Source organism: Canis aureus, chromosome 4 (genome assembly GCF_053574225.1).
Source record: "Canis aureus isolate CA01 chromosome 4, VMU_Caureus_v.1.0, whole genome shotgun sequence".
NCBI classification, from domain to species: Eukaryota; Metazoa; Chordata; class Mammalia; order Carnivora; family Canidae; genus Canis; species Canis aureus.
The window spans coordinates 25,321,062-25,347,354 of record NC_135614.1 but is presented as its reverse complement, the minus strand read 5'-3'; the positions used below and the strand labels follow the sequence as shown (position 1 = coordinate 25,347,354).

Below are 26,293 nucleotides of genomic sequence, written 5' to 3'. Positions count from 1 at the left end.
AGGGCATAGGATGCCAAATAACAGGGCATACGGTACCAAATTTTAACTTTGTCTATAGTTCAGTCATTGAACAACTTAAGCATGTTAATAAATTTTTTTTAAAAGATTTATTTATTTATTTTAGAGAGGGGTGGGGAAGGAGGGATAGGATAAGGGAGGGAGAATCTTAAGCAGACTCCATGCTGAACAAAGCCCAAGGCAGGGCTTGATCTCACAACCCTGAGATCACAACCTGAGCCAAAACCAAGAGTCAGATGCATAACCGACTGTGCCACTGAGGCACGTTGGACATTAATAAATTTATTAATATTTATTAATTGAATATATTTCACTTAATATAAAAATATCAAAAGAAAACGTGCAAGAGGAAAATCAAATAGTAATTTTTAGTACACACATATTGATAAACTTCCAAATCCCCTATAACTATTCTGTATTTGAATTGAAATTTCAGAGCGGGATGGGGGAGAAAAAGGGGGAAAAAAAGGAAAAGAAAAAAATTTCAGAGCATAATTATTATTTACATATTTAAGTAATCATTGGATATTTAAGTCATAATTTCAAGCAACTATTTAATTTACTTTAAGTTTGTAGTTTGAAATATCATACCCAACTCTTGATTTTAGTGGTCCTACTGCATCCTATACTAGATGTTTTATTGTAGGAAAGAAATGTGGGAAGTGGGGTGAACTGCTACTCTCTGGCATCAGGAGGATGAAGCCCCATGTGGGTCAGGGCATCAGTAGTGAAGTGACCTCTCCTGACCCAGGGGCCAGACTCAGAATGAGTCAGTTCTGGGAGTCGGTCTAAACCCACAGTGTGAGGTTTAAAGAAGTGCCATGTTCTAGGGTGTTGACTGATGTTCTCAGAGGCCATGGGGAGAAGCTCCACAGAGGTGGGCAGCCCAAAGCCAGGAGTTGGGTGTTGGGTGCTCTTAGTCCTCCCAGTCGATGCTGATGGGGCCGCCTGTCAGCATCTGGCTCTGTGGACCAGCTGTGTCCTCTCCATCCACTGCCTCACGACGCATTCTCCGGTGGCAGCCCTGGGCACAGCGGGAATGCTCGTCCAGCCGGCCACAGACGAGGACCTGGCAGTGCAGAAACACTTCCTGGAAAGACCATAATTATAATTAATAAATATAGTGACAACAGCTGCCCCTTTCTGGAAGCCAGATGCTGTACCAGATGTTTCATATATAATACCTCATTTCATCTAAACAACAAACCCTTTGAGGTAGATGCTGGCATCCCCATTTTATAGATGAGGAAACCGAGACCTAGTTTAGAGAACTTGCCCAGATTCACACCATTCATCAGGTGGGCACACACACTGAGTCACGTGGTGATCTAACCCTCACATGCACAGCTCCTGCCTTTGCGCAGGGACAGACCTTCGAGAAGGGAACACCTAATAACGTTAACATCCTCATTCTTCACTTCAAGGTCTAGGAAAAACATCGGTGCTCACATGCTTCAGTGTCAAATAACAAGTCCTTTGTCCAAGCTTCTTCCTATAAGTTACCTCCCAAAGCATGCTGCCTACTTGATGAGGCCATCATGGTTAGCAGCTGTTCTGGAACAGTGATGTAACTGGAAAGGACATGAATTCACTTAAATGCAGCGTGGAAAAGATTGTTGGCTCTTAAACTTCCTTTGGTTTAAATGTTTCAACAGCTCTACTGAAAAAACAAAACAGTCTCCACCTTAACATACTATCTACAGCCTCTTATAACCTCTGTTGTATGTATACTTTTAAAAAAAGTAGCATATTCAACATGCATGTTAACTGTTATGATAAATGATTTTTAATTATCTTCTTTTTCTATATTTTTCATTTGAATAACTGCTTAATATTGCACTAATTGATATATAGTAGCCCTGTTTGGGGGCTTTTTCTCATTCTCCATGTAACAATGCTCTATAACATCCAACAAATCTTGTTTCTCTTCTTTTGCTTGTTTTTGAGAAATTGTCAGAATTAGAATTTTTAGATAAAAGAATATGATGATTTTATGGCTGTTACTGCATATTATCATATAACTTTCCAGAAACTATACCCATTTATACTGCCACTGTATACTTTCCCCTATAACTCTGCAAAAGCACTGTGATTTATAATTTTTATCAATTTAATATGCATAAAATAGTGTCTTATATTATTTTGACATTTTAAGTACTGTTTTCACTGGACAATTCACTCTTTGCCTATTCTGTGAATTTTCTGCCCATATCCTTTGCCATATGACTACCACACAGGCTTTTACAACCATACCTACCCACAACAATTTAAAATTATGATCCTATGTCTGGGTGGCTCAGTCTGTTAGGTGTCTGATTCCTGATCTCAGCCCAGATTTTGATCTCAGGGTTGTGGGTTTGAACCCCACATTGGGCATAGAAATGACTTATATAAAATAAAAGTTTTATAAAACATAAAAGAAAATCAAATTATGACCCTATATTATTTTCTTTGAAAAAACAACAATTTTATTGGAAGTGAGGCAGATAACTGTGTTAATACCTTCATGAAGGTAGGTATTAAGCTTCTAGCTGGCCAGTTCTACAATGTTTTTCATAGAGGTAACACAGATCCCTACTGTGGGCTCACAGAGAATGTCAACAAATTGGCAAACCAAGAAAGGACGCTCAGGTCTGGGGGTGGGGGTGGGGGTGTTACAAGGTAAAGGTGTTCAGCTCACCTTGTGGTCTTTGCCCACAAACTTGAAGACAGGGACCTGGAAGTGCTTTGCTAGGTGGTCCCGTGACGTGTACTGCTTCACTGAGTCATCTGAAACACAGCTGAAAGCAGGACAGGAAAGCACATAAGGACTTGATCGTTTCAACAGAGGTGGAAAAACAATCCAGACCAATGTGTTTGGCCCAAAGAGAGGCTAACTGGGTGGAGGAGGCTGGGCTGCATTCAAGCTTTTCGAGAATGAAGGAAAAATGAAATTCCCTCCCTGCAAAGGCATCTTCAGGTACAGCCCTGCTCATTAATACTGCCTTTCCCATCTCTCATTCTCTGTACCCACAAGCTGGACACAAGGATCTTGATATGCCAATGCATTGAAGCATTAGCAACAGCAACCACATTTATTTCAAAGATAGCTTTTGAAATGAAGACATCTTTGAAAGGCTGCATTTTCATTTGTAACATATCGCAGGAATCCTGTGTTCACATACTTGATTATGGGGTTGAGAAGGCTTTACTTAATTAGATTTCATAAATATTTATTGGACACCTAATATACACTAACCCCCGAAGGAGGCTTAAAGGTGAGCAAATCCCAATTTGTGCATCACAGAACTGCATAAAGATTTAAGTTCCAGAGGGAATAACTGGTTTTATTGGGAAAGTTCAGTCGCCTGCAAATTGCTCTACTTCTTCTTTCCCCAGATTTAATGCTAAGTTGTAGTTTGATAGGGTTTTGAGGTTTTCATTTCATGTCTACTGCTAACAGTGACTCCTAGGCTCACCTCAGGGTTAGCTGGGAAAAAGAAGTGTTATTGATTCTTGATTTTGAGACCAAGGTTTAGTATTTGATGAACATTTTCTCCTTACAGGCTAGGGATTACACTTGTGTCATCTTTCCCATTCTGAATTTTAAAAGAACAATTTCCACCCCCTGAATGTATTTTCCTTTTTCTGGATACCTAATAGTTCTTGTTTACCAGGCCAGGAAAAAAACGTAGGGATCAGAAATAAAAGTCTATGAAACTGGATCCTTGCTCCACATGTTTACAGACCACTTTCTAGTTCATTGCTAAGTGCTATTTCAGTGCAGTTGAAAAATCCAATAAAGTTGTTTAAAAATAAGGCATTGTTATTTATATTACCCCTAGTACCATATTCCCCTGAACTGAATAGGATCTAAATATATAACACGGTTTCTGTTATTTCTTGTATTTATGTACTCATTTTCATTTTCCTGAGGTAAAGTTAATTTATATCATCTTTTGATTATGTTCTATAATAAATACCTATCATATATCTAGTCTGTGCAACACACTCTGGCTGGGAGCTGCAGAGGATATAAAGATGAATAATATGGTCTGTGATGTCAAGGAGTTTATAGTCTGTATCTAGGACAAAAATGGTAACATGATATTAAAATGGCTCTTTTTATCTAAGTGCCTCACCATTTCCAATTTATTTATACCCCAAAATACCATTGTTTTTCTTTAAAAGAAAAAACGAGGAAGAAAGAGTTGTTTCAGGGTGATATATATTACAGAACCCAGGACAAATTCTGCCTCTTGAGTTGGTGTTTGCTTTGATTAGACAAGGCTGGTTCATCACCTCCAAGCTCCTGTGTTAAAAGAAAGTAATGATGGTATAGGATAATCCAAAATAATCAATCACCCAAAAGTTGTCCAGTAATTCACTCTGGCATTCAATAAATTTCTTTGTCTGGAGGTTAACTTTCGAATTCTACTTTGCCTTCGCCTGTATTGTTACTTTGTATTTTCAGAGCACGTGCCAGCCAAAACTGGAGCGACCTCGTGAATGAGCTGTGTTAAATATCAGGGGGAAACGGCCTGATTTAAATGTAAGTCGAGGACAATGAATAATCAAACAATTTATAAATGTAAGCACACTGTATTATGTTTATTTTAGGGTTCTGGACTTGCCTCAAATGATTATTATGATAAATGTTCATTCAATAGTTCATCTGGCAACTATTCAATGGTTCTTAGTATAGGCCAGACATTGAGAAGGAAAGAGAAGGAAGGGAAATTTCTAGCTCAGGGTGGAAGGAATCAAAGAAGGCTTCATGGAGGAAAGAAGTCTTGCTGAATCTGGAAGGAACAGTAAGACTTAAGCTGGAAGAAAAGGGGAAGAAGAGGGCACCTGGGTGGCTCAGCGGTTGAGCATCTGCCTTTGGCCCAGGGCATGATCCTGGGGTCCTGGGATCAAGTTCTGCACCGGGCTCCCTGCTGGGAGCCTGTTTCTCCTTCTGCCTATGTCTCTGCCTCTCTCTGTGTCTCTCATGGATAAATAAATCTTAAAAAAAAAAAAAAAAGGGAAAGAAGATTTCAGGCAGAGGAAATAGCAGGTGGGATGAGGAGGGTGTAAAAGACAATAGAGTTTATAAGAACAATAGAGTTAGAGTAGTTCCCTTTGCTGGGAGCAGAAACTGGAGAGGGCAGAGGGCAGAGGGTGAGGTGAGGTGAGGTGAGTCAGGCTCAGAGTTGGATTTTATCTTGAGGAATTCTCACAGACACCCTTCTGGTACTATCCATAATTGTGCTAGAGATGGGACTATTTGCCTGTTTACTAAATAGACCTCTGCTGCTGCGTTTTTGAGTTCTTGCCTCTGGCTTTTATGCATTTTAATTTCTCCTGCAGCTCTTTTTTGTTGTTGTCATTGTTGCTTTTCCGTATGTGCTAAGGGCTACAAAATTAAATAGTACAGCTTCTCAGAACTGTCTAAAATTGAAAGTATATAGTCCTTAACTGAGCATCTGAATAACAAATACAGAAATAAACTTTACAAGCTCTACAGAGATTGTAGATTACATGTTTTTTTCCAGTGGGTTATGATTATACATTTACTTTTCCAAAAAGTAAATACAGGAGTAGGAGAAGACTCTTGGAATGAAAGAAATGTTCCCTATCTTGATTGTAGTGATGGCTTCATGAATGTATACACCAGAACTTACCAAACTGTACACTTTCGATGTGTATGCTCATTTGTATGAGAATGGTACTCCAATAAAGCTGTAAAAAGAAAAAAAAAGAACCCGAATCTATTCCCCCCCTTAAAGGAGATCCATTCCTTAAAAAAAAAGAAATAAAACATGATACTTCTACTATTCATTTTAAAACCTTGTAGAGGTAACTGTAAGATGGCAAGAAATCCAAAGAACTACAGACACTTGTGAGACCTATTACTGGCCATCCAAAGAAGAGTGAGAAATTTTCCGTCTTCCGAAAACAAGCTAAGGAGGCTATAGAAATCTGAGGCTAGAAGTATTCCTGCTGGTAAACAGTGAAATTTACCAACCAAAGGAAATCAAGACTCATTAAAGGTTTTCAGCAGGGATTTGAGTACATATATATTTTTTTTCTAATTTTTAAAATTTATTTTCCTTTTGACTGGTTACCCAGGGACTCTGAGAGCTGAGATTTGAGATTTGGGATCTAGGGGGTTATTGGGAGGCTGTTTTAGTTGTGAGGTGAAAGGTTAAGGCCTGGAATTAAGATGGTAAGAGTAGAACAGAGAGAAAAAGTTTGGGGTACTGCGAGTTCTACAAAAGCCTCTTAGGGGATCCCTGGGTGGTACAGCGGTTTAGCGCCTGCCTTTGGCCCAGGGTGTGATCCTGGAGACCCGGGATCGAGTCCCACGTCAGGCTCCCGGTGCATGGAGCCTGCTTCTCCCTCTGCCTGTGTCTCTGCCTCTCTCTCTCTCTGTGTGTGACTATCATAAAAAAAAAAAAAAAAAAAAAAAAGAAGAAGCCTCTTAGTTGATCCCATGTACTTCAAGGTTGAACATCACTGTGCAAGAGATTGACAGTAGCAGGTGGAGGATGCTTGTGGTGAGAGATCCAGTAGATAAAAACTAAATAGACCTTTCAGAGTCCATCAGGCCAATTCGCAAAGGGCATGACCCACGTGGTGCTCTTGTCAGACCATTTCCCTTTCATTGAGCTGCAGGTCCTGACCCTACCTGAGCTATGTCCCATCTGACATTGAGAACAAGGAAGAAATTGATAAGATTCTCTCATGAGTTTGGGGTTTGAGTGTAATTTTCCTGGGAATATAAGCAATGGGTGTGACAACTGCTAGGCTTCCAATGGTCCCGTGGGATGCACAGTTCTCAATCCAGGGATCCTTAGGAAATAAGGAAATCTCCTTCGTATAAAACAAGAAATCAAAAAACAAATTTCACTTGACCTTTCTTCTAAAACCTTCCAAATATTTCCTCTTTCTCCCTCACTACCAAGCTTCTTAAAAGAGGCATCTACATCTGCTGCTTCCACTTCCTCATCCCCTTGCACTTATCAGCCTTCCACCATGCTCAGTATTCATGCTCTACCCTCTTTCTGAACAGGTTAGTCAGTCCTGTTTCAAATAGAACAGGGATGACTCTTGTTCCCTTACCTCTAGCCCTCCTGGGTCTGATACACATTTCCAACTTGACTGAACTTCTCTTCCCATGTATGCTGTAGGCCTTTCCAATTCAATACTATTATACAGAATTATCATATTCAATATTTCACCTCGAATCTGCTCTTCTGCTTACAGCCTTCCGGGTTAATGGCATCTAGTTGGTCATCCATGCCAGACCCCTTGGAGTTATTCTCGATCCCCGCTCCCTCACCAGTTTTTACCTCCAACGTCAATAAATGGTTTCTGAGCCAATTAGGAGCTCACAAAAGTGTCCTGTTGTTTTAGGAAATGACCAAGTATGCTTGTGCGCTCAGAAGTCGGATGTGAACTGGGGATAATAAATCATGTAAGCAGCATAATTACCCATCCTGGATGAGGTAGTACTTCAGGATCTCATCGATCTTGGAGGTGGGGGTGGCAAAGCAGCTCTCCACCAGGCTCTCTAAGCCATTCACGTGCACCACAGGCTCAATGCCAAAGTAGAGGGAGTCTCGAAGCTTGAGGGTGGGCAAAGCTTCCCGGTAAGGCTCCTCAAACTCATTGTCCTTGAAGATCTCCAGAGTGAATGGGAAGATTCCATGACTTCGGCCCATGATTTCCAATGGGGCATTTCGAAGGTTGGGAACATATCCTTCGGAAATGGTGTACAGGCGTGGAAACTCGCAGGTCACCGGGATCAGCAGTTTGCTGGTTCGGATAATAATATCCCCGCTGCTCCCTGGGGTCTGCTTGGGTAGGCCTGTCACGAGGTTGCTTGCCACAATCTTGTCATTTACCACCTGAGCCAGGCCAGGGACAGCAGAAGAAAAAGATTTTATGTCTATTTCTGTAGAGTTCCCCCTCACCCCCCCATCCTACCTTCCCACCCCAGCCCCCACCCCACTCCACTCTTGACTGTCACATTCTCCAAACTTCTATTTACATCAAAACAATTAGAGATTTGGTTGCTGAGGCCTGAAGCCTTAAAAAAAAAACAAAAACAAAACAAAACAAAACAAAAAAAAACTCCTCTCTTTTTAGCAAGATGTTCTGACCGTTCAGAGTTTTATATACTACTTCATGGTCAACCCACACATTCCTTTGGAGTATTACTCATTAAACCTGAACTATGCAGAATCAGCAAATTCAAAGCTCTGGTATTTTAGGAAAGAATGGCTTCTTCACATCATTTTTTTTTCTGGAATCCTAGACCTGCTGATCAGGCTGCAGCCTGACCTTGTGCTGAACTCATCCACAGGCAAAGCTTCGGCTGCCACATTTAGGCAGATGACTTTCAGCTCTTTATCTCCAGCTTTGTCTGCTCCCCCAGGTGCTAGCAATTCCAACCCACCACTGGGCATTTCCACTTGATTATCCTCAGATACTACAAACACAATTTGCCTGAAGTGGGACCCCCTTCTCCTGAGATACCACCTCCATGTCTTTCCCCAAGTCTAATTAGCTCTCTGATTTTCTCTTCATCAGATTCAATAAATAAATATTGGTGTAACCAAATGGTCGCAAGAACCTCTGCCCTGATCTCCTGTATCCAGGTCTCCCCGGCTTTCTTTTCTATCATCTCACACACTTCTGATTTCATCACAACAATACCAGAAACCTCACTCTATGGAACAAAGCCCAAACGACTCACCCTTGCACACAAGGCAGAGCTCTGGAAGCATGGTCATCCCCACCCTCCACCTCCAACTTTTCCAGTTTCCCTTTCCAAAGTGGGTTCCTTGCCAGTCAGTCTGCCCCGCCCGTTCACTCGGCCCTAAATAGTCCCATATCTGAGGCCGGCTCACTTGTTTCCCCTATGAAATGCCCTCTCTTTTCCTCTCTGTATAAGCCACACCCAGGCTTCCACCCCAGGTCAAGTCCTCCTTGTCATGACTGCTCCAGTGTTTGTCCTTTCCCAGACTGGGACAACACCTGTCACCTGTACCCCTGTTTCTTATTTCTTGTGTGTGTTGTCATCTCAATACTACTGCTTGTGTCCCCCAAAATTAGGAATCTTATTTCATGTATCCCTTAGACTCCAACGCACATTCTTGGATGAGGGAAGCACAAACCTCTTCCCTCTACCTCAAGTTCAACACTTGAGTTCATTTGTTACCTTGTAAACGAACCTTCATCTATATCAGTTGCTTTCTTTCAAGTAAAATAATTGGTCAGAGGAGATGCAACCAGCCTGCCAGTCCTGGTGCTGATGCGCTCAGGAAAATGTCTGCTCATATTGGGGAGATAGGACTATCGAAGGACAGAAAGAGCAGAATTCTTACCTCCCTTGCTCACGGTGCCAGGACCACGGTAGAAGCTCAATAATACATGTGTTAAACGAATGGCAAATGGTTTTTTGAGCTCCATCCTTTCATGCGGAAATATTTCATCTATGACAAGCCACATTGCAGACCTTTGTCCACTACCTCCCAAATAACTGGCTTTTGGTCATTCCCCAAGAGTCCTCCAGGAAGAACCTACATCAACCACTGTGCCACATGTCTTGAGGGAGAAGAGGATGTTGACATGGGTGCCATTGGACACTCCTCGGCAGGAGGTGTTGGTCAGGAAGAGCTCCAGACCGCCAACCAGGTCCCTGGGGATGCTCACTTCAATGGTATTCGACTTGCACAGCACGGGGACTGCGGCGGAAAGGGGGTACTGTCAGAATTTGGAAATCTGAATGGGAAGAAGGATAAGGAAGGCTTCTAGGAGAAATAATTTTACCCTCACACAACTTGAGCTTTTTGTTCTATCCTCAAGGAAATTTGTGAGGCTCAAAACAAGCTGGTGAATAAAACCAGGACTCCTAACTCCCCGGGTTGTGGTCAAATAATTGCTCCTCAAATACATTGATTCCCCACTGAGGAAATATTGCATTCAAGTTTCGATTCAACATTTATTTCAAAATATGGGTAGCATGGTTCCATGAACTGAACCACCTAAAGGATTAACTTTTAGCACAAAAAAATTTATTGGCAATACAGAAAAAATACTGCTTTGATATAGGCTTAAATTACATAACAGTACTGCTTTGACTTTACCATTAATTATGTCTCATAAAACAGAGGTAATAAAAACAACGTTAGTGCACTTGGGGAAGAGTTCCAAATTGTCCTTGCATTGTTCAGTAAACCATAAATGCTGACTATAAATTCCACTTGAACTTAATATGAAAAGGATTGCTTTTCTTTAGCATTCCTGTGTTCACTTTCCCGGCTCTACAAATACCCTAAAAGGAATATTTATGGGTACTGTCAAAAAATATGTGAGGATATATCAACAATGACAGTATAAAGAAATCAGAGGTAGATGCTCATTAAATATTTGCTAGATGAATGAGTTAAGATTCTGGACATAAATTACTAGATTTCCAGAAAATAGTTCTCAGAGGGTTGTTGATGCTCATATTGTAATTGTAGGTAGAAGAATCAGTTTCCTAAGACTTTCAACTTAGTTTCACCACCCAAGTATCTGTTAGAAAAGAGATGAACTACATCAATGTCTAAGGCTTCAAAATGAACTACCAGTTGTACTACTAATAATAGAAATTAGAGAAAAAAATCACAAGTAAAAAGCAAAGGAAACTGTACAATCCAGCAATCTCATTTCTGGGTATATATCCAAAAAGAATTGAAAGTAGTTATCTCAAATAGATACCTGCACACACCTGTTCATAGCAACATTATTCACAATATCGTGGCCACAGAAGTAACTCAAGTGCCTGTCAATGGATGAATGGCTAAATAAAAGGTGGTATATATACACAGTGGAATATTATTTAGCCTTATGAAGGAAGGAAATCCTGTCATACACTACAACATGGATGAACCTGGTGGATGTTATGCTAAGTGAAGTAAATCAATCACAAAAAGACAAACACTATATGATCTCACTTACATGAGGTGTCTGAAGTAGTAGACTTCATAGAAATAGAAAATAGATAGTGGTTGCCAACCATGGTGGGGGGTCGAGGGAGAAGGAATGGAGAATTGTTGTTTCATGGATATAGAGTTTCAGTTTTGCAAGATAAAAAAATTCTGGAAATCTGTTGCATAACAATGTGAACATATGTAACACTACTAAACTATACATTTAGAATTGGTTTAGATGGTCAGTTTTTTGTTGTATGTTTTTTTAAACCACAATATCTTTAAAAAGTGAAGGAAAATTAACTTTTTGGTAATATTTTCTTAGAGAGCTTCTCTTTTGAATGACCCCAGAGTAAAGCTATAGGGATACACACTGCTGAAAAAGCTGATATTCTAAAAGATGAGAATTTTAACACACTTGAGTGAGGAAGGCAGGGAGATTTGTGTGGAGGGGGAACAGAGGTTGAGCCCATCCATGTACTACCTTGGCATGTGTGGTTATCCTCAGATAGCACCAAGCCCCGGGGACATTCACATTGATAGCCCTTCTCAGACACCAGGCACAGGTGGCTGCAACCACCGTTGTTACTGTGACATCCTTCAATGTCTGCAATAAAACCAAAAGAAAAGGGAATGATCCTGCAGGCCTCTTCCCTGAAAATTCTGGTTCTTGGGATAGCACTTGGCATCAGGGAATACACCTGACTCATCACAGTGTCACTGGGGCCTAACTCAGTCACTGAGTCATGTAGGGAAACCCACAAAAAAATGTTTATTCAATGTGATAGCTGCAAAGAGCAATCTTACAACATCCAAAGCTCTAGCCTCTTCATCTGGTCATTTTGTAGAATGTCCTTCAATCTGGATTTGTTTGTTTTTCTCATGGTTACAGTACAGTTTTGGGGAGGAAGACCCAAAAGTCATTTCTTAACTGCTGTAACATTTAATGTACCCATTTTGAAATTTTATAGAATATTACAAATATAAAGGAGACTGACAAAACATAAATTCAACTAGACTAGCTAGATGGATCATTTAGTTATTGCCAGTTGGTCGGATTGCCTGGGATATATGTTTTGGGCTGATAGCACACTATAAAAATGAGGCCTGGATAACACACTAAGAGGGTCTACTCTATCAAGCTCTTTGCTACATTCCTCTTTCGAGGCAGTTTTTAAGTTTCCTTTTAAAAAGTTTTGCATTTTTTGAGGGCGCCTAGGTGGCTCAGTTAGTTAAGCATCCAACTCTTGATCTTAGCTCAGGTCATGATCTCAGGGTCATGAGTTCAAGCTCCACCAAAAAAAAAAAAAAAAAGGTAAAAAGTCTTGCATTTTCAAAAAGCATACTCAACAAGTGGACAAGAAAAAAGGATTCAACTGAAAACTAAAGAGACTACCATATGATTTCATAGTTAGTAGAGAAAAATTAATGACCTTTGTGGGCTCTGGAATTATCTTCTAGGTCAGGAGTCATCAAACTCTGGCCTGCTACACGCCCTTGGAAGTTTTACTGGCACACAGCCACATCCATTCATTCACCTATTGTCTATGAGGGCTTTCTCACTACATGGTAGACTTGAACAGTTGCAACAGATTCCATTTGATCTGCACAGCCTAAAATGCCTACTATTTGGCCTACATAGAAAAAGTTTGCTGCCCCTGTTCTAGGGATAAGATAAATAAAGGGGATGCTTTTCAATCATCTCAGCTGCTTAAGGAAAGATTTGAACTGATTTCCAGTTATAGTTATAATTCTCAATAATTCTCAGTTCAAAAATAGTAAAAAAAAATTAGTTCTTTGGAACATCAATAAATTAACTGGGGATGAATTAACTGGGGTGAAACATATACAGAGTGTAAATTTACAGTGAATTAATCCTTGCAAAACTTAAGAAAGATTAGGCTATGACCTGTTAATAAATCTGGATACTTAAAAATGATAAAAGTACTGCTATGGGTTTTTAAAAAGCTGAAAACGACATATAACAATGTAGATGACAGCATAAAAATATACTATAAAATGTTAAAATCAACATTAATAGGAATTTTTTTTCCTAAAAATGATCTTCCTGGGGCAACTGCGTGGCTCAGTCTGTTGAACATCTGACTCTTGGTTTTGGCTTTGGTCGTGATCTCAGGGTCATGAAATCGAGCACTACGTAGGGCTCCACACTCAGTGGGGAGTCTGTTTGGGATTCTCTCCTTCTCCCTTTATCCCTCCTCCTGCTCACATATGTGCTCTCTCTCTAAAAAAATAAATAAATATTAAAATGAGTACATAAAAATCATCTTTAAGTCATTTAATTTCTCTGTGTCTCAATTTCATATTTCATATTTCAATCTTTGTAAAAGGAAGGAGTTGGAGTCAATGTTCACTTAGGGTATTTCCAAGCCTAAAACTGCAAAGCACAAAAATTGAAATTCTAGGTTGGCTTACAGGACTTAAGTCTTGCATGAAGGTATTCCAAAATGTTTGGATAGATCTGGCAAGTGGGATTGTGGGTCACTTTAGTTATCTTTCATTTACTCCTCCAATATTTTCTTCTATGAACATAACTTTCATAATGAGACAAAATAATACAAATTACTTAAAATTAAAAAGAGCCACTTTTTAAAAAAAGATATAATTATTTTACAGACTAACCAAAGATTAGTTGGTTAGTCTGTAAAAACAATTATGTTTGAACTGTCAATAAAACTTAAGGTTTCAGGGACACCAGGATGGCTCAGTCGGTTGAGAGTGACTCTTAATTTTGGCTCAGGTCATGATCTCAAGGTTATGAGATGGACCCCTCCATGGGGCTCCTCACTAAGTGGGGAGTCTGTGAGATTCTCTCTCCCTCTGCCCCTTCCCCCTCTCCCACTGTGCTGTCCTCTCTCTAAAATAAATAAATAAATCTTTAAAAAATAATTTAATTTAAGGGTTTCAAATATAAACCTTAACGCTAAAGTATAACTTATGTACAAATTTTATCCTCTGTGAAAACACTTTTCAATTGTGACTATTAGGTTTTAAAATTATATGAGGATTAACAGTAATACTTCCAATAAAAAGCTCATGAATAATTACAAATGTTCCTCATGGAACATTTTAATATTCAAATATGCAAAGATTATTACATAAAATAATTAAGATTTAAGGAAGATTCAGGACATTACCTGTATTCGATAAAAATTAAAGTACACCTAGTCTTGTTATAAGGGACAGTAATTTAATATTCTGGCTAATGGTCCTTAGTGAATAATGCAAACTTGGTTGCATAGAATAAATTGTGGGAACTAGTCATAATTTTTCCTTTTGGGGTAGTATTTTATTATATTGACTATAACTCGAATAAAGTGAACTCTTATAAGCAGTATTATACCACAAATTCAATTAGTCTCAGGGACAAATCATATGTCCTCTGAAATAATAATAATTAAGCCATTTATCTCTTTATATAATCTGCAAAAAGGTTTTTTTTTCTTCTTTTGATTCCTCAACTCCCAACATCATGAGATTCAGACTTAATTAAGTAGAAATGATGACATTTTAGTTTTGATAATTTGCAAGGGCAAATGTGCCTTACAGAAGGGACATTTTCTAAATTTCATATTGTTGTCACAAATTTCAGCTATTTGACATACATTACAAATTATTTTTATTACTTAATCATATAATATGTACATAGCATTCCTGCTATTAAAAATAGATAATGTGGGGTCCCAGTTGAACACGTGACTCTTGGTTTTGGCTCAGGTTGTGATCTAAGGGTTGTGGGATTGAGCCCCGTATGGGGTTCCACACTCAATGCCAGAGTCTGCTTGAGATTCTCTTCTTACTTCCCCCCCGCCACCCCACTCATGTTCTGTCTCTCTCAAATAAATACATAAATAAATAAATAAAAACTTCAAGAATAAAAGATAATGTTACTTATTTCCCCCAAAGTGTATTAATCTCCAATAAATGCAAAGCACAGAGGGGGTAAAAAAGGCTTCATGTGAACTAGTTTTCCAAACTTTCAAGATGGTAAGACTCACCTAATGGAACTTGGTAAAAACACAAATTGTAAGGCCCATCTTGCCCCACTAAACGAAGCTTCCAGGAGAGAAGCCGGGGAAGAGCCAGGTGTGAAAGCATCTGGGTGATTCTTCTAAGCAGGAATGTTTGAGAAACCAATTTTGCTACCACCTCTATTTCTTGCTACTCCAGGTATGCTCTGGGATCTGCAGCAGAGGTGTCACCTAGAAATTATTTAGAAATGCATTCTCTCCCTGACCCCAGACCTTCTGAATCAGCATCTGCATTTTAAAAAGATCCCAGATGATTTACAGGTATATTAATGTTTGAGAAACACATAATATCCTATTTTTATTTCCCAAATCAAAACAGATCAAGAGTCTGTAGAGCCTGTGACTGACTGTTGATCCTGGGACTGTGAGTTCGAGCAGCATGTTAAGGATAGAGATTACTTTTTTTTGTTTTAGGTGGCTTTCTGCCTCTTGCAAAATGCAACAACTCCTTCCTGTTAAATCTTGAAGATAAAATCAACACTGAATTCTGCTTGCAACATTACCGTCCTCAACATCGGTGAACCCCTTTTGTCATTTTTTTACACAGCCCAACCTTGACTCTTTTCTAACATTGGACAGTTTCATGAACATCAGTCAAAGAATAAGTCAATGGCTTAGTTCGAGCTCTTGATCTGAATCCCTTCTTGGCCATTCTCACCTTCACATGTCTTGCCATCACTTCTTAGCACACGGCCAACCCCACACTCACAGCGATATGAATTTTTCAGGTTTACACAAATCTCACTGCAGCCACCATTGTTTTGCTCACATTCATTTTCATCTGTAGAAGAGAAACCACACCATTTACATACTGCTGAGCAACACAATCTTTTCCCAAGCCCCTTAGCAGAATCTTCACATTTTCAGAGCCTGTTGATACAACTCCTTTGCTATAATCCTTATAATTACTTCCATCAACTTGATCTCCTCAACCAAGTTATTTGTCCATCTGCCCTCTGCTGGAGTACAAGGCACTTAGTTGTTTGCCAATTAATTCCCTTCTAAGAGCAAAACTGAAGGGAAATGATGTTTCTTTTGTTACCTGGATTCACCTTTTCTTTTCTTTTTTTTTTTTTTTTTTGTATTGGTGACTATCATTTACTCCAGTGAGTTCCTGAAGATTTGCTAAATAAATATAGCCTTATAAATCAGACTGTGTTTTAAATACATCAAAGGCATTTACATCACAGAAGTAAATAGCTGATAAAATTTTGTGTGAAGCAGTCTTCTGTTATAACATGAACAACTGCCCTTGAAGTCTATTTTAAATATGGGAATATTCCTACACTGTACTTAAGCAAGGATTGTTAACCTTTTAAGAATCTAATGAAGGATATGGACTCTTGCTATAAGAAAATGCATAGCTGGGAACAAATGTCGATCCTCTTCCTTCTATAAGGAAAGGGAAGCTTGGGAACTAAATGTATCATAGCTTGGGGTTGGGGTTTGACGGTTGGGATTTAAACACCCACGGGGTGACAGAAGGCATGGCCTTGGGCCCAGAGGAAGTGATGAGCTGCAATTGAAACCTTACTTAAATCCAGGACCCCTGAAAAGATATCCCCACAATGAATGGAGGAGTAGAACTTTGCCCCAAGGCCCATGGACGCAGTAAGCAAGCTCTCTCTGAGGCTCTAGGGGAGAGAAAACCCTTCATGAACAACAGGAACCCGAAGTCAGGCCTTGCCACGGGTGAAGTATAAACTTATCTTAAAGCTGAGAAATTGGTATAAAATTGGGCCTGGACCAGGGCACCTGGGTGGCTCAGTGGTTAGACATCTGCCTTTGGCTCAGGGCGTGATCCCAGGGTCCTAGGATTGAGTCCTGCATTGGGCTCCCTGTGGGGAGCCTACTTCTCCCTCTGCCTGTGTCTCTGCCTCTATCTCTGTGTCTCTTATGAATAAGTAAACAAACAAATAAATTTTAAAAATCTTTTTAAAAACTTGGCCTGGACCAATGAAGCTTCTGTGATACCTGATAGAAGCATCTGAAAAACTGCTCTGTAGTCAAACTTCCACAAACCAGGTGGTCAGAGAAGCTCCACAGAAACACAATTACAACAGAAGGTGGTTTGCCACAAAACACTACACAGGAGGAAATGATCCACCATGAGAATGACTCAGCAAGATTACAAATGGGAGGCTTTGAGCTGGAGATAACAGAATAATCCAGAAAAATCCATGTTGCAAGGATTTTAAAAATCACTAAACAGATAGAAGAAAGGATAGTAACCAAGATAAAGGAGCGTGCAAAAAGACAAGGCAATGAGATGAGCCCTGGGTGTTATACTATATGTTGGCAAATTGAATTTAAATAAAATGAAAAAAGAAAAGAAAAGACAAGGAGGAATTGAAACCAAACAAACATAGAACTTGTAGAAATGAGAAATGTAGTGGTTAAGAGTAGATTCTTCATTGGAGCCACTACTGCCTGGAAAGCAGTTGCAGCTCTCCCAGATGTGGCCACACTCTGTTCCAAGCTTGGACAATTTACCTTGAGACCGATTTTTTCTTTTTTAATGTGAGAGAGTAATACCCTTCTACTGACTTAAGCTGTTGTTACTTGGGAATTTATTATCATTTACAGCCTTAGATACTCTGTGTCCCAGCAATTCCACTTTTATGGGTATGCTCTAGAGAAAATCTCACACGTGGAGAATCATTTTAATGTAAATTTTAAGAACATAAAAACAACACTCTGTATTGTTAGGGTACGTACAAAAATGATAAAAGCATAAAAACATGCACCAGAAGAATATACACTGACTTCACAATAGTGATTACCCCTGGAGGATGAAATAGGAAAATGAAAAAGGAGATGGTGTGAGATGGCTTTATTTGTATTTGTAAAATTTTATTAGAAAGAAAAAGGAAAAAAATGAACTATAGTTAAATCAGGGTACATGATTTATATCATTTTATCATCCTGGCCAGAAATCCTGTAGTATTATTTTCCTTTACTCTTCTCTCTGCCTGAAAAAATTTACATAATTTAAAATAAAGAATTAAAATTGTTACTTTTAAGAAAAAATAAAGGAAAACTGACATAATGCACATTAACACAAAACTTTGCCTTTGATTTTAGGGAATTCATGACCCCCCTGAAATAGACAGACCTTAGGTAGGAACTGGGGGTTTTCCCCTATGCACTGCTGGGCAACAATGTTCAAGATAAATTGTTAAGCAAGAGATGTGTATGATATGCAACCTTTGGCATAAGGAAAGGGCAGTAAATAAACATATATATTTGCATTTTTTTATATCTGCCTGAAGAAACCCAGGGAGCACACATAAGAAAATAATATAAGAGGGGCGCCTGGATCCCCAGGTCCTGCGATGGAGCCCCACATTGGGCTCCCTGCTCAGCGTACAGCCTGCTTCTCCCTCTGCCTGCTGCTCCCCCTGCTTGTGCTCTCTCTCTCTGTCAAATAAATAAATAAAATCTTTAGAAAAAATATAATAAAAGAGTTTACCTGAGATGGGGTTGGAGAACAGAGAAATACCACAAATGGAGGACAGAGAGCTAGACATTTCATTGGATACTTTTCATGCTGTTTAATTTGGGACCCATTAAGGCTGAGGGGCACCTGGGTGGTGGGATCAAGCCCCATGTAGGGCTCCACACTCCTGGAGATTCTCTCCCTCTGCCCCTCCCCCATTGGCGTGTATGCTTTCTTTCAAATAAATAAATATTTAAAAAACAAAAAATAAGAAAAATCCCAAAAGCTGAATGATGAAACAAAGCCTGCCTTAAAATGACATCAAATATTTGCCAAGCACACTGTGTAGGTGTGTTTGTGCATGTGTATGTGCATGAGAGAGACAAAGACAGAGACAGAGAGAGACAGAGACAGAGAGAGAAAGACAGAGTGAAGGAGGGCAGGAGGGTGGAAGAAGGGAGGTTGGGGAAGATTACAGGAACCATCCTCCCCTTTATCCCAAACCTTAGCATTGAATGACACAAAGTCCATCACATAAGAGCCCTAACAGTTGGTATGGGGGGCATAAACATGCTCCATAGGATGGTCCATGGGGTTCATTAAGGAGGCTGAAGAACAAAAGCTTTTCTAAAATAAGAATCTTTTTTATATACTTTTCCATCTAATCTCCATTCCATTCTGACCAGTTACTATTCCTCTTGAGGAGGTGGGTATCAGCCAGTCCTCCCTTTCTCTCTGAGTGTGTTTTAAATCTATTTGAATCTGAATACAAAAGGTTTCATAATGGGAAAAGATATGATCTTCATTCTTGGGTTTTTCAACTCTATTTTCTTCCAATTACAGACAACAACACATTTACAAGGAGACAACTTTAGATTTCCTAGAAAATATTCTGACTCCCCTTTCTTGTACTCAGAGAAACCGTAATCATTTCAGTGAAGCCATAGAACTATGTCCTTAGATAATTCTAGACCAAAGCCACCCAACAGAAATACAAAGCAAGCCACATAAGTAATTTAATATTTTCTAGTAGTCACATTAAAAAATTCTAATAATACATTTAATTCAGTACATCTAAAATATTTCATCTCAATATAAAATCATTATTAAAATTATAGAGATATTTTTCATTCTTTTTTGAATGAATCAAGTGTATATTTTATACTTATAGCACATCTCAATTTGGATGCTAATTTTGATTGGAAATACTTGATCAGTATTTAGTCATAAAATTTACAGTTGGTTACTCAAGTTGTCCCAAACATTTTTAATTTTCCAACAACTGAGTCAAGCATCCGTTTTTATATTAAAATTAGGTAAAATTACAGGGCACCTGGCTGGCTCAGTGGTTAAGCATCTGCCTTTGGCTCAGGGCATGATCACCACATCAGGCTCCGAGCCTGCTTCTCCCTCTGCCTATGTCTCTGCCTCTTTCTGTGTGTCTCTCATGAATAAATAAATAAATAAAAATTTAAAAATTAGGTAAAATAAAATTTTTTTCAGTCACACATCAAGAGCTCCACAGCCACACACAGCTAGGGTTTGCTGTACTGGACTGTGCAATTCTAGACTGTTCCTACACACAATATAAATTTAGTTCAGTCATGAACTAAAAAGGCAAACCCCATTGTAAGTGTTTAGAGACACAGACTAGATAAACTACAGAGCTCTGACTCAGGAAGTTTTGAGTTTGTCCTTTTGATCTAATGGCCTGTTTCCACGTCAAGATGAGTTTCTTACCGAGGCATGTCTGCCTGTCGGGGCCTAGCACAGTTCCCGGAGAGCACGTGCACTCACTGGTGTCCACACAGCTGCCATGGCAGTCTTCATCGCAGATGTCATAAAAATCTGTGGAAGGATGAAGCCAACTTTTCATGAGGGGTGAGGACCAGAGGGCACTTTCATTCGTGAGGGAGCCTCACGAGTTCAGTCATGAAGTCTGAGTTCCTGGACAACATCAAGAGAGTTCTCATTGTTCAGGGTCTATGTAACCCAATGGAAAGAGAAAGTGCCTGGGACATCTGTCACTCAGATCAATGATTCCAAACTTGAGATCCATGGGTGATAGAGTTTCTTTCTTTCTTTTTTTTTTTTCGTGATAGAGTTTCTGCAAATTTAAAACCTCACCAAAAGTGAGCTGGAGATTAAATAAATATTATGCCCCACTCTTCTATGTACCATGTTTTCTTTAATGCCTATAGATTTTGGTGGGATTAACACAAAAATTCATTTTAAAATATTACTGATCTCAAATTCGCTTTTCTCATTACATATCATTTTTAAGAATCAATGGATACTACGCACGACGGTACCCTATGGGTGTCTGATACATATTTTAAGAAAGGGTCCTCCATATTCAAAAAGGTTGGAAATCCATTATCTAGATAACCCAAGTCAATATCCCATTTTCTAATGTTTTGTTTGAACAGAACAATGACAAAATAAAATAGAACTGATCAGAGTCATAGCTCCTTTCCCTCTCACAATCTGAAGTTATCTGGGGCCCTAAATCAATGTTATTCAGACTGTGAAATACTATCCTGAATTTCATAGCGCATTTTTCTGATGCGCTCTATGGCCCTCACAGGGGAGGAAAAGGAGCACAGAGAAGGTACTCACGACCACAGTAGACATGAAAACAGACACTCGGCTTGGTCAGACGATACACATAGTAGCCTCCCGGGCAAGCCTTGACCTCCACTGTGGTGTTCCAGAGGCAGCAGTTCCCATTGAAGCTTGCACAGGCCTGGCGTTGCACAATGCCATCACCTTCAAGAGGGTGGCTGCCATTGAGCCAGACAGGCGCATGGGTTCCACAGTGATTTTCCGGTATGCAGAAGGTGGGCATGGCATCCCCCGCCATGCCTGTGAAGCGGTACCACTCCCCATCCACATGGTTGTCACATAGAGGAGAACCTTGAGACTCATCCAACTGATGGTCAGTGTTCCTCCATGGCTCATTCAAACTGATGTAAGCAGAACAAGGATCTAGGGCTGGGAATGAAAAGGCACCTTGTGATGTCTCAAACTACAATGGCAGGAGCCTGCTGAGTCCACCTTCTTGGTCTTACATTTTAGCTGTTTTTTTTTTTTTTTTTTAAAGAAAGAAATAATCTAAAATCCCCCTCAAATTGACTGAAACAGGTTTTATAAATGCCTTTTACAAAATTATTTTGAATCTGTTTAAGGGTTAGTGTTACTGTTGGACTAAACTTTTTATCCAGAGTAATCATTTGATAGAAGGATAGTTGATCAGACCAAGGGAGGTTAGGATTATAGTCTCACTGAACTCGGTAGCTCTCAGAAAATATTCTGAATATTGTGTTCACCTGGAGACTATATTACACGAAAGTATGGACAAATCTGGTGTCCAGAGAAAAGTGACCACTTTTGGAAGGGAGTCTAAAAATTACTAACTGGGGAAGAACCTGAGAACTATAGTTTGGAGGAAAAAAAGACTGAAGAGCATGCACCAGTTCTCACAAATCTAGGTTCTCTGTTATAAAAGCAAGAACAGACCACTGGGGGAGCACATTTTAGTTCAGCTGTGGTATAATGGAGAGGCTGTATCACAGTGTTGTAAGCTCTTCGTCTTTGGAAATTCTCAAAAAGTGTTTAGATGGTCATTTGTACGCCAGACTGTAGATGAAATTTTGCACTATTGGAAAGTTTGTCTTGTTAATAAGGTGTATAGCTCATTCCACTGAAAAGGAAAATGCCTCTGGCAGATGTCTGCTGTTTTGAAATATACAGCATATTGGCAAATTATTACCAAAGATATTCTCTAAGTGAATGTCGGTACATTTGCCATCAGCTTATTGAAAATATGAACTTTGTATATAAACAATCAGCCATGGCATCACTATTTATAAGAGAGCCTAATTTCTCAAGCTTGCATTTTTAATGCGTAAAATCACATGGATCTTATAAAAAAAATTATGACTAAAGACACCAGTATCCCCAATATTCTCAGTTTCCCTCAATTTCAGGGAAACATTGAATTAATATGGGTGGTTTGTCCTTATGAAGACTCTATAAAGCCAACAAATTCTGGAAAGGAACCCTAGCCAGAGAGTACTATCCTTTGTAACACACATGAGGCCGACTTGCCTGACACTGTAGGCAGGGAATTCACATTAAGGCCGATACATTTTATAGGCAGAAAATACAGTTTTAGCAGATACTGCGTGATAATTAAATGTGGATGGGCCATGATCATAAAATTTAAGTTGTCTAGAAAGTATTTTGGATTTTCCCAGTCTACGTTTCAAACTCCAGTTCACTCTCTAAATTCAATCACGTGTAGAGGAGGGTGTAGCCTGGTGCTAATGGTCCCGAAGAGAATATGACGGTTTGGGACAGGAAATAAGTGGGCTATGGCATTTTCTGGAAATAACACATTTGCAGAGTTGCACATGGCAGGAGACACTCTCTTTCTTTTACAATGTCCCTGAGAGAGGTGCCTGGGCAGCTCAGTGGTTGAGCATCTGGCTTCAGCTCAGGTGGTGATCCCAGGGTCCTGAGATCGAGTCCCGCATCAGTGTCCCCACAGGGAGCCTGCTTCTCACTCTGCCTACCTCTCTGAGTCTCTCATGAATGAATAAATAAAATCTTAAAAAAAAAAAAAAAGGTCCCTGAGATATATCCCAGCTGTGCCCTAGACCATATCTGATGTCACTTGAGGGCAGGAAATGTCCTCAAAGAGACTGTCTCTCCTCTCAAACAAGAAAAATTCTCTCATCTGTCCTCCCAGCTGCAGTTCTCTTCAGAAGCCAGGTTTCCAGGGCAATTTCGCAGGTGATTATAAATTCATAGAAATATTTGGTTGATCTCCTTGGCTCTAATTTTACAAGAAATGGTTAGGTACTCAACTCTTAATGGCTTTTGCAGAAATCCCTAAACCTCCCTCAATAACTATTTCATGATTTATAAAGTCTTTCCTTAAACCTAACTGTCATTTCTTGTGCTCTCTGTTAAAAGTTCACTTCCTCTCATTGAAGGGGGACTGATGGCACAAATAGGTGACAGGACGTCATCGACTATCTTCTGTAAAATAAATATATTTTTTAAGTCATCCACGCAATATTTTCTAACATAAATAACCGGTCCGTCTGAATAGCCCCTTCAGTCCTCTCATACCCAGGCCCGGGCAGGCTCGCCTCAGGGTCTCGGTGCCGAGCCTGGAAGCCGGGACTGGGCGCCCCGCGCGCTCCCTAACTGGGCGGTCCTCCCGGAGGCGCCAGCCCCGCCCTGCTGTCGGGCCGCCTGGGGGCTGCTCGGCCTTGACCGGGTCCCGCAGGGGCGCCGCTGTGTGTTCCCCAGGGGCCTCGGTGTGTGTCCCCCAGGGGCGTCGGTGTGTGTGTCTCCCAGGGCCGTCGGTGTGTGTGTCCCTAGGGCCGTCGGTGTGTGTGTCCCCCAGGGCCGTCGGTGTGTCCCCCAAGGGCCCCGGTGTGTGTCCCCCAGGACCGGCCCCTCGCAGCCAAGTGCGGAGCCACGTGCGGAGGGACCCTGCCCCTCTGGCCCAGCCCAGCAGGTGGAGGCGACTCGGCCCCTCCAGCTGGGTCCTGAAGCTCCGGGTGCCCTTCCTTCCCTCTCCCTCCGTCCCCCTCTCCCCCTTTGCTTTCTGCTCCCTCCCCTCCTCTCCCTCCCTTCCTCTCCTTTTCTCTCCCTTCCCCTCTCCTCCCAGGGAAGGCCCCCTCCCTGCTCCCCAGCGCTCAGAGTTTCTCTTTATCTCACTTTTGGCGTTGAGTCAAACATCCTAGAAGGGCTACAAAAAAATTAATAAAATAAAAAAGGTCTGGGAGGGAGATCTATGATGGGAACAAGAGGTACTAGAGGAAGGGTAAGCAATTAAAAATAAGAAGAAAGGGCAGTGGAAGTTGAGGGGTGGTGGGGGGCAGCCTTTGCTTAGGCAAGTCTTGTCTAGTTATTGGCAGCAGATACAGCGTGATTAAACTTGGTTCAAGACTTTTTCTAATAGACTTTTTTTTTTTTTATGTTTTAGATTTAGGACATACTTGAGAAAATAGTACAAAGAGTTTCCATATACTTGGTGCCCAGTTTCCCCTGTTATGAAACACCATACACTGGGGTGGTATCTTTTCCACAATTAATGATCCACTAGAGATACATTATTATTAACTCAAGTCCATAGTTTAGATTTCCTTTTTTTTCTTGCCTGTGTCTTTATTCCAGGATCCCATCCAGGAAACCATATTACCCTAATTTTCACATCTTCTAGGGTCTCAAAGCCCATTTTTAATAGATATCCTTAAAGGTGTTAGAGCAAGACCTGAGTTACCCTGGAGAAATAAATTGGGGTCAATTAAACAGAGAAATGCCAAAGTGCCAAAAAGCATGGCTCTGTCCATCTCAACCTTCTCTCACTTCCAATTAGAACTTAAATTCTACTGGAAAAAGGAGAAATGTGTTAGTAACTGCAATTGAAACTTTGTTTTGCCTTGTTGGCCACTTTTGTGCCAACCCAAAAAGGGAAAGAGTTTAAGATTCTATGCAAAAGTCATATTTTTCAGATGTCCAGACCGAGAAGTTTGATTTATCCAGATCTGTGCCTTTCATGGGGATAGAGCTTTCATTCAGTGCTTGGTATTCATTAAAGAATAAAAACTCTATCCTCAACTCTAAAAATTATATTTCTGGGATCCCTGGGTGGCGCAGCGGTTTGGCGCCTGCCTTTGGCCCAGGGCGTGATCCTGGAGACCCGGGATCGAATCCCACATCGGGCTCCCGGTGTTCATGGAGCCTGCTTCTCCCTCTGCCTGTGTCTCTGCCCCTCTCTCTCTCTCTCTCTGTGACTATCATAAATAAATAAAAAAAAAAAATTAAAAAAAAAATAAAAATAAAAATTATATTTCTGCTTTCAAAGTTGGAATTATACAAGTGCCTATAATATAAAAAAAGTTGTAATTCTTTTTACATGTACTCCAAGAAATATTTAGCTAGTGGAAAGCTGTTGGATATGGCAGGTCCATGGAAATTCTGGATGTCCAGGCAAGAGGCTAATCGGAACATGAAACAGAAATTCTATGAAAATATATCTATTGTAGGTATCATAGATTTTTACACTATCCTAGAACCAGTATTTAAGATACTGGAACCTAACTCTTAATCTGGACATAATAGCAAATTCCTACAACAAAAAGTTCGTTGTGCCAAGACTCACCCATTGGTGATACAGGTGTGATTGTGATGAAGAGGCAGGTGAGAAGCAGGAACTGAAGCATCCTTCTGGACAAGCCACCAGAACAGACTGGAAATCCTCTTAATTCCAGTTGTCCTTTGTCCCTTTCTTTTTCAAGCGCTTAAAAAAAAAAAAAAAAAAAAAAAGGGCCACTAGGCTCTTCTGAAAAAAGACTTTACAGTACTGGCCGGTGCTTTATCAGAGGAAGAGGATGAATGGGATAAGGTGTTCATTGCTCTGGCCTTGACCCCAGATAGAAACACTGCTTTACACTGTCAACAGGGTTACTGATATTTTTCTTTAGGGGGGAAAGAACCCATCACAATCCCTCATCCTCCTATTGTTTTCTCCCAAGAATTCCCTGCAACAAGGCCTCCAGTATCTCATCCAGAAGGGAACTCTAACTGAGGGATGTCCCCTCATGTCAAAACCTTGTTTTGTGACTTCTAGGAATTAATTTCATGATGTAGCCCTACCATTGCTTACGAATGGGATAAAGCCAAATTGTTGCAACTGGTCATTAGGAAATGTCTTGGTCAGATGGTGAAGGAGTTTACAATAGCATACAAAAATGTAGTAGTAGGGAAAGGAATGGAATGGGGGGGGGCGACATAGTCTTGAAGCAAGCTCCTAAGTG

General features: G+C 40.2%; 1 protein-coding gene across 1 annotated transcript; it reads right to left on the bottom strand.

The window, feature by feature from the left end:
• Positions 1-88: 88 nt before the first annotated feature.
• On the bottom strand, positions 89-25,770 carry OIT3 (oncoprotein induced transcript 3). Its single transcript, XM_077894938.1, has 9 exons — positions 25,639-25,770; positions 21,075-21,449; positions 20,196-20,303; positions 15,675-15,797; positions 11,449-11,571; positions 9,574-9,734; positions 7,477-7,892; positions 2,699-2,798; positions 89-1,108 (listed from the first exon to the last, which is right to left on the bottom strand). Exons 1-9 carry the CDS (start codon positions 25,697-25,699, stop codon positions 935-937), a joined length of 1,641 nt encoding a protein of 546 aa, XP_077751064.1. The 5' UTR covers positions 25,700-25,770; the 3' UTR covers positions 89-934.
• Between the last annotated feature and the right edge of the window lie 523 nt (positions 25,771-26,293).

Coding starts and splice junctions, on each gene's coding strand:
- OIT3 (XM_077894938.1), bottom strand. CDS start 25,699: ATGCTTCAGTTCCTGCTTCTCACCTGCCTCTTCATCACAATCACACCT. Junction 11,572..15,674: donor TGATGGCAAGACATGTGAAG/GTGAGAATGGCC, acceptor GTTTTATTGCAG/ACATTGAAGGATGTCACAGT. Junction 2,799..7,476: donor TACTACCTCATCCAGGATGG/GTAATTATGCTG, acceptor TCCTGCTTTCAG/CTGTGTTTCAGATGACTCAG.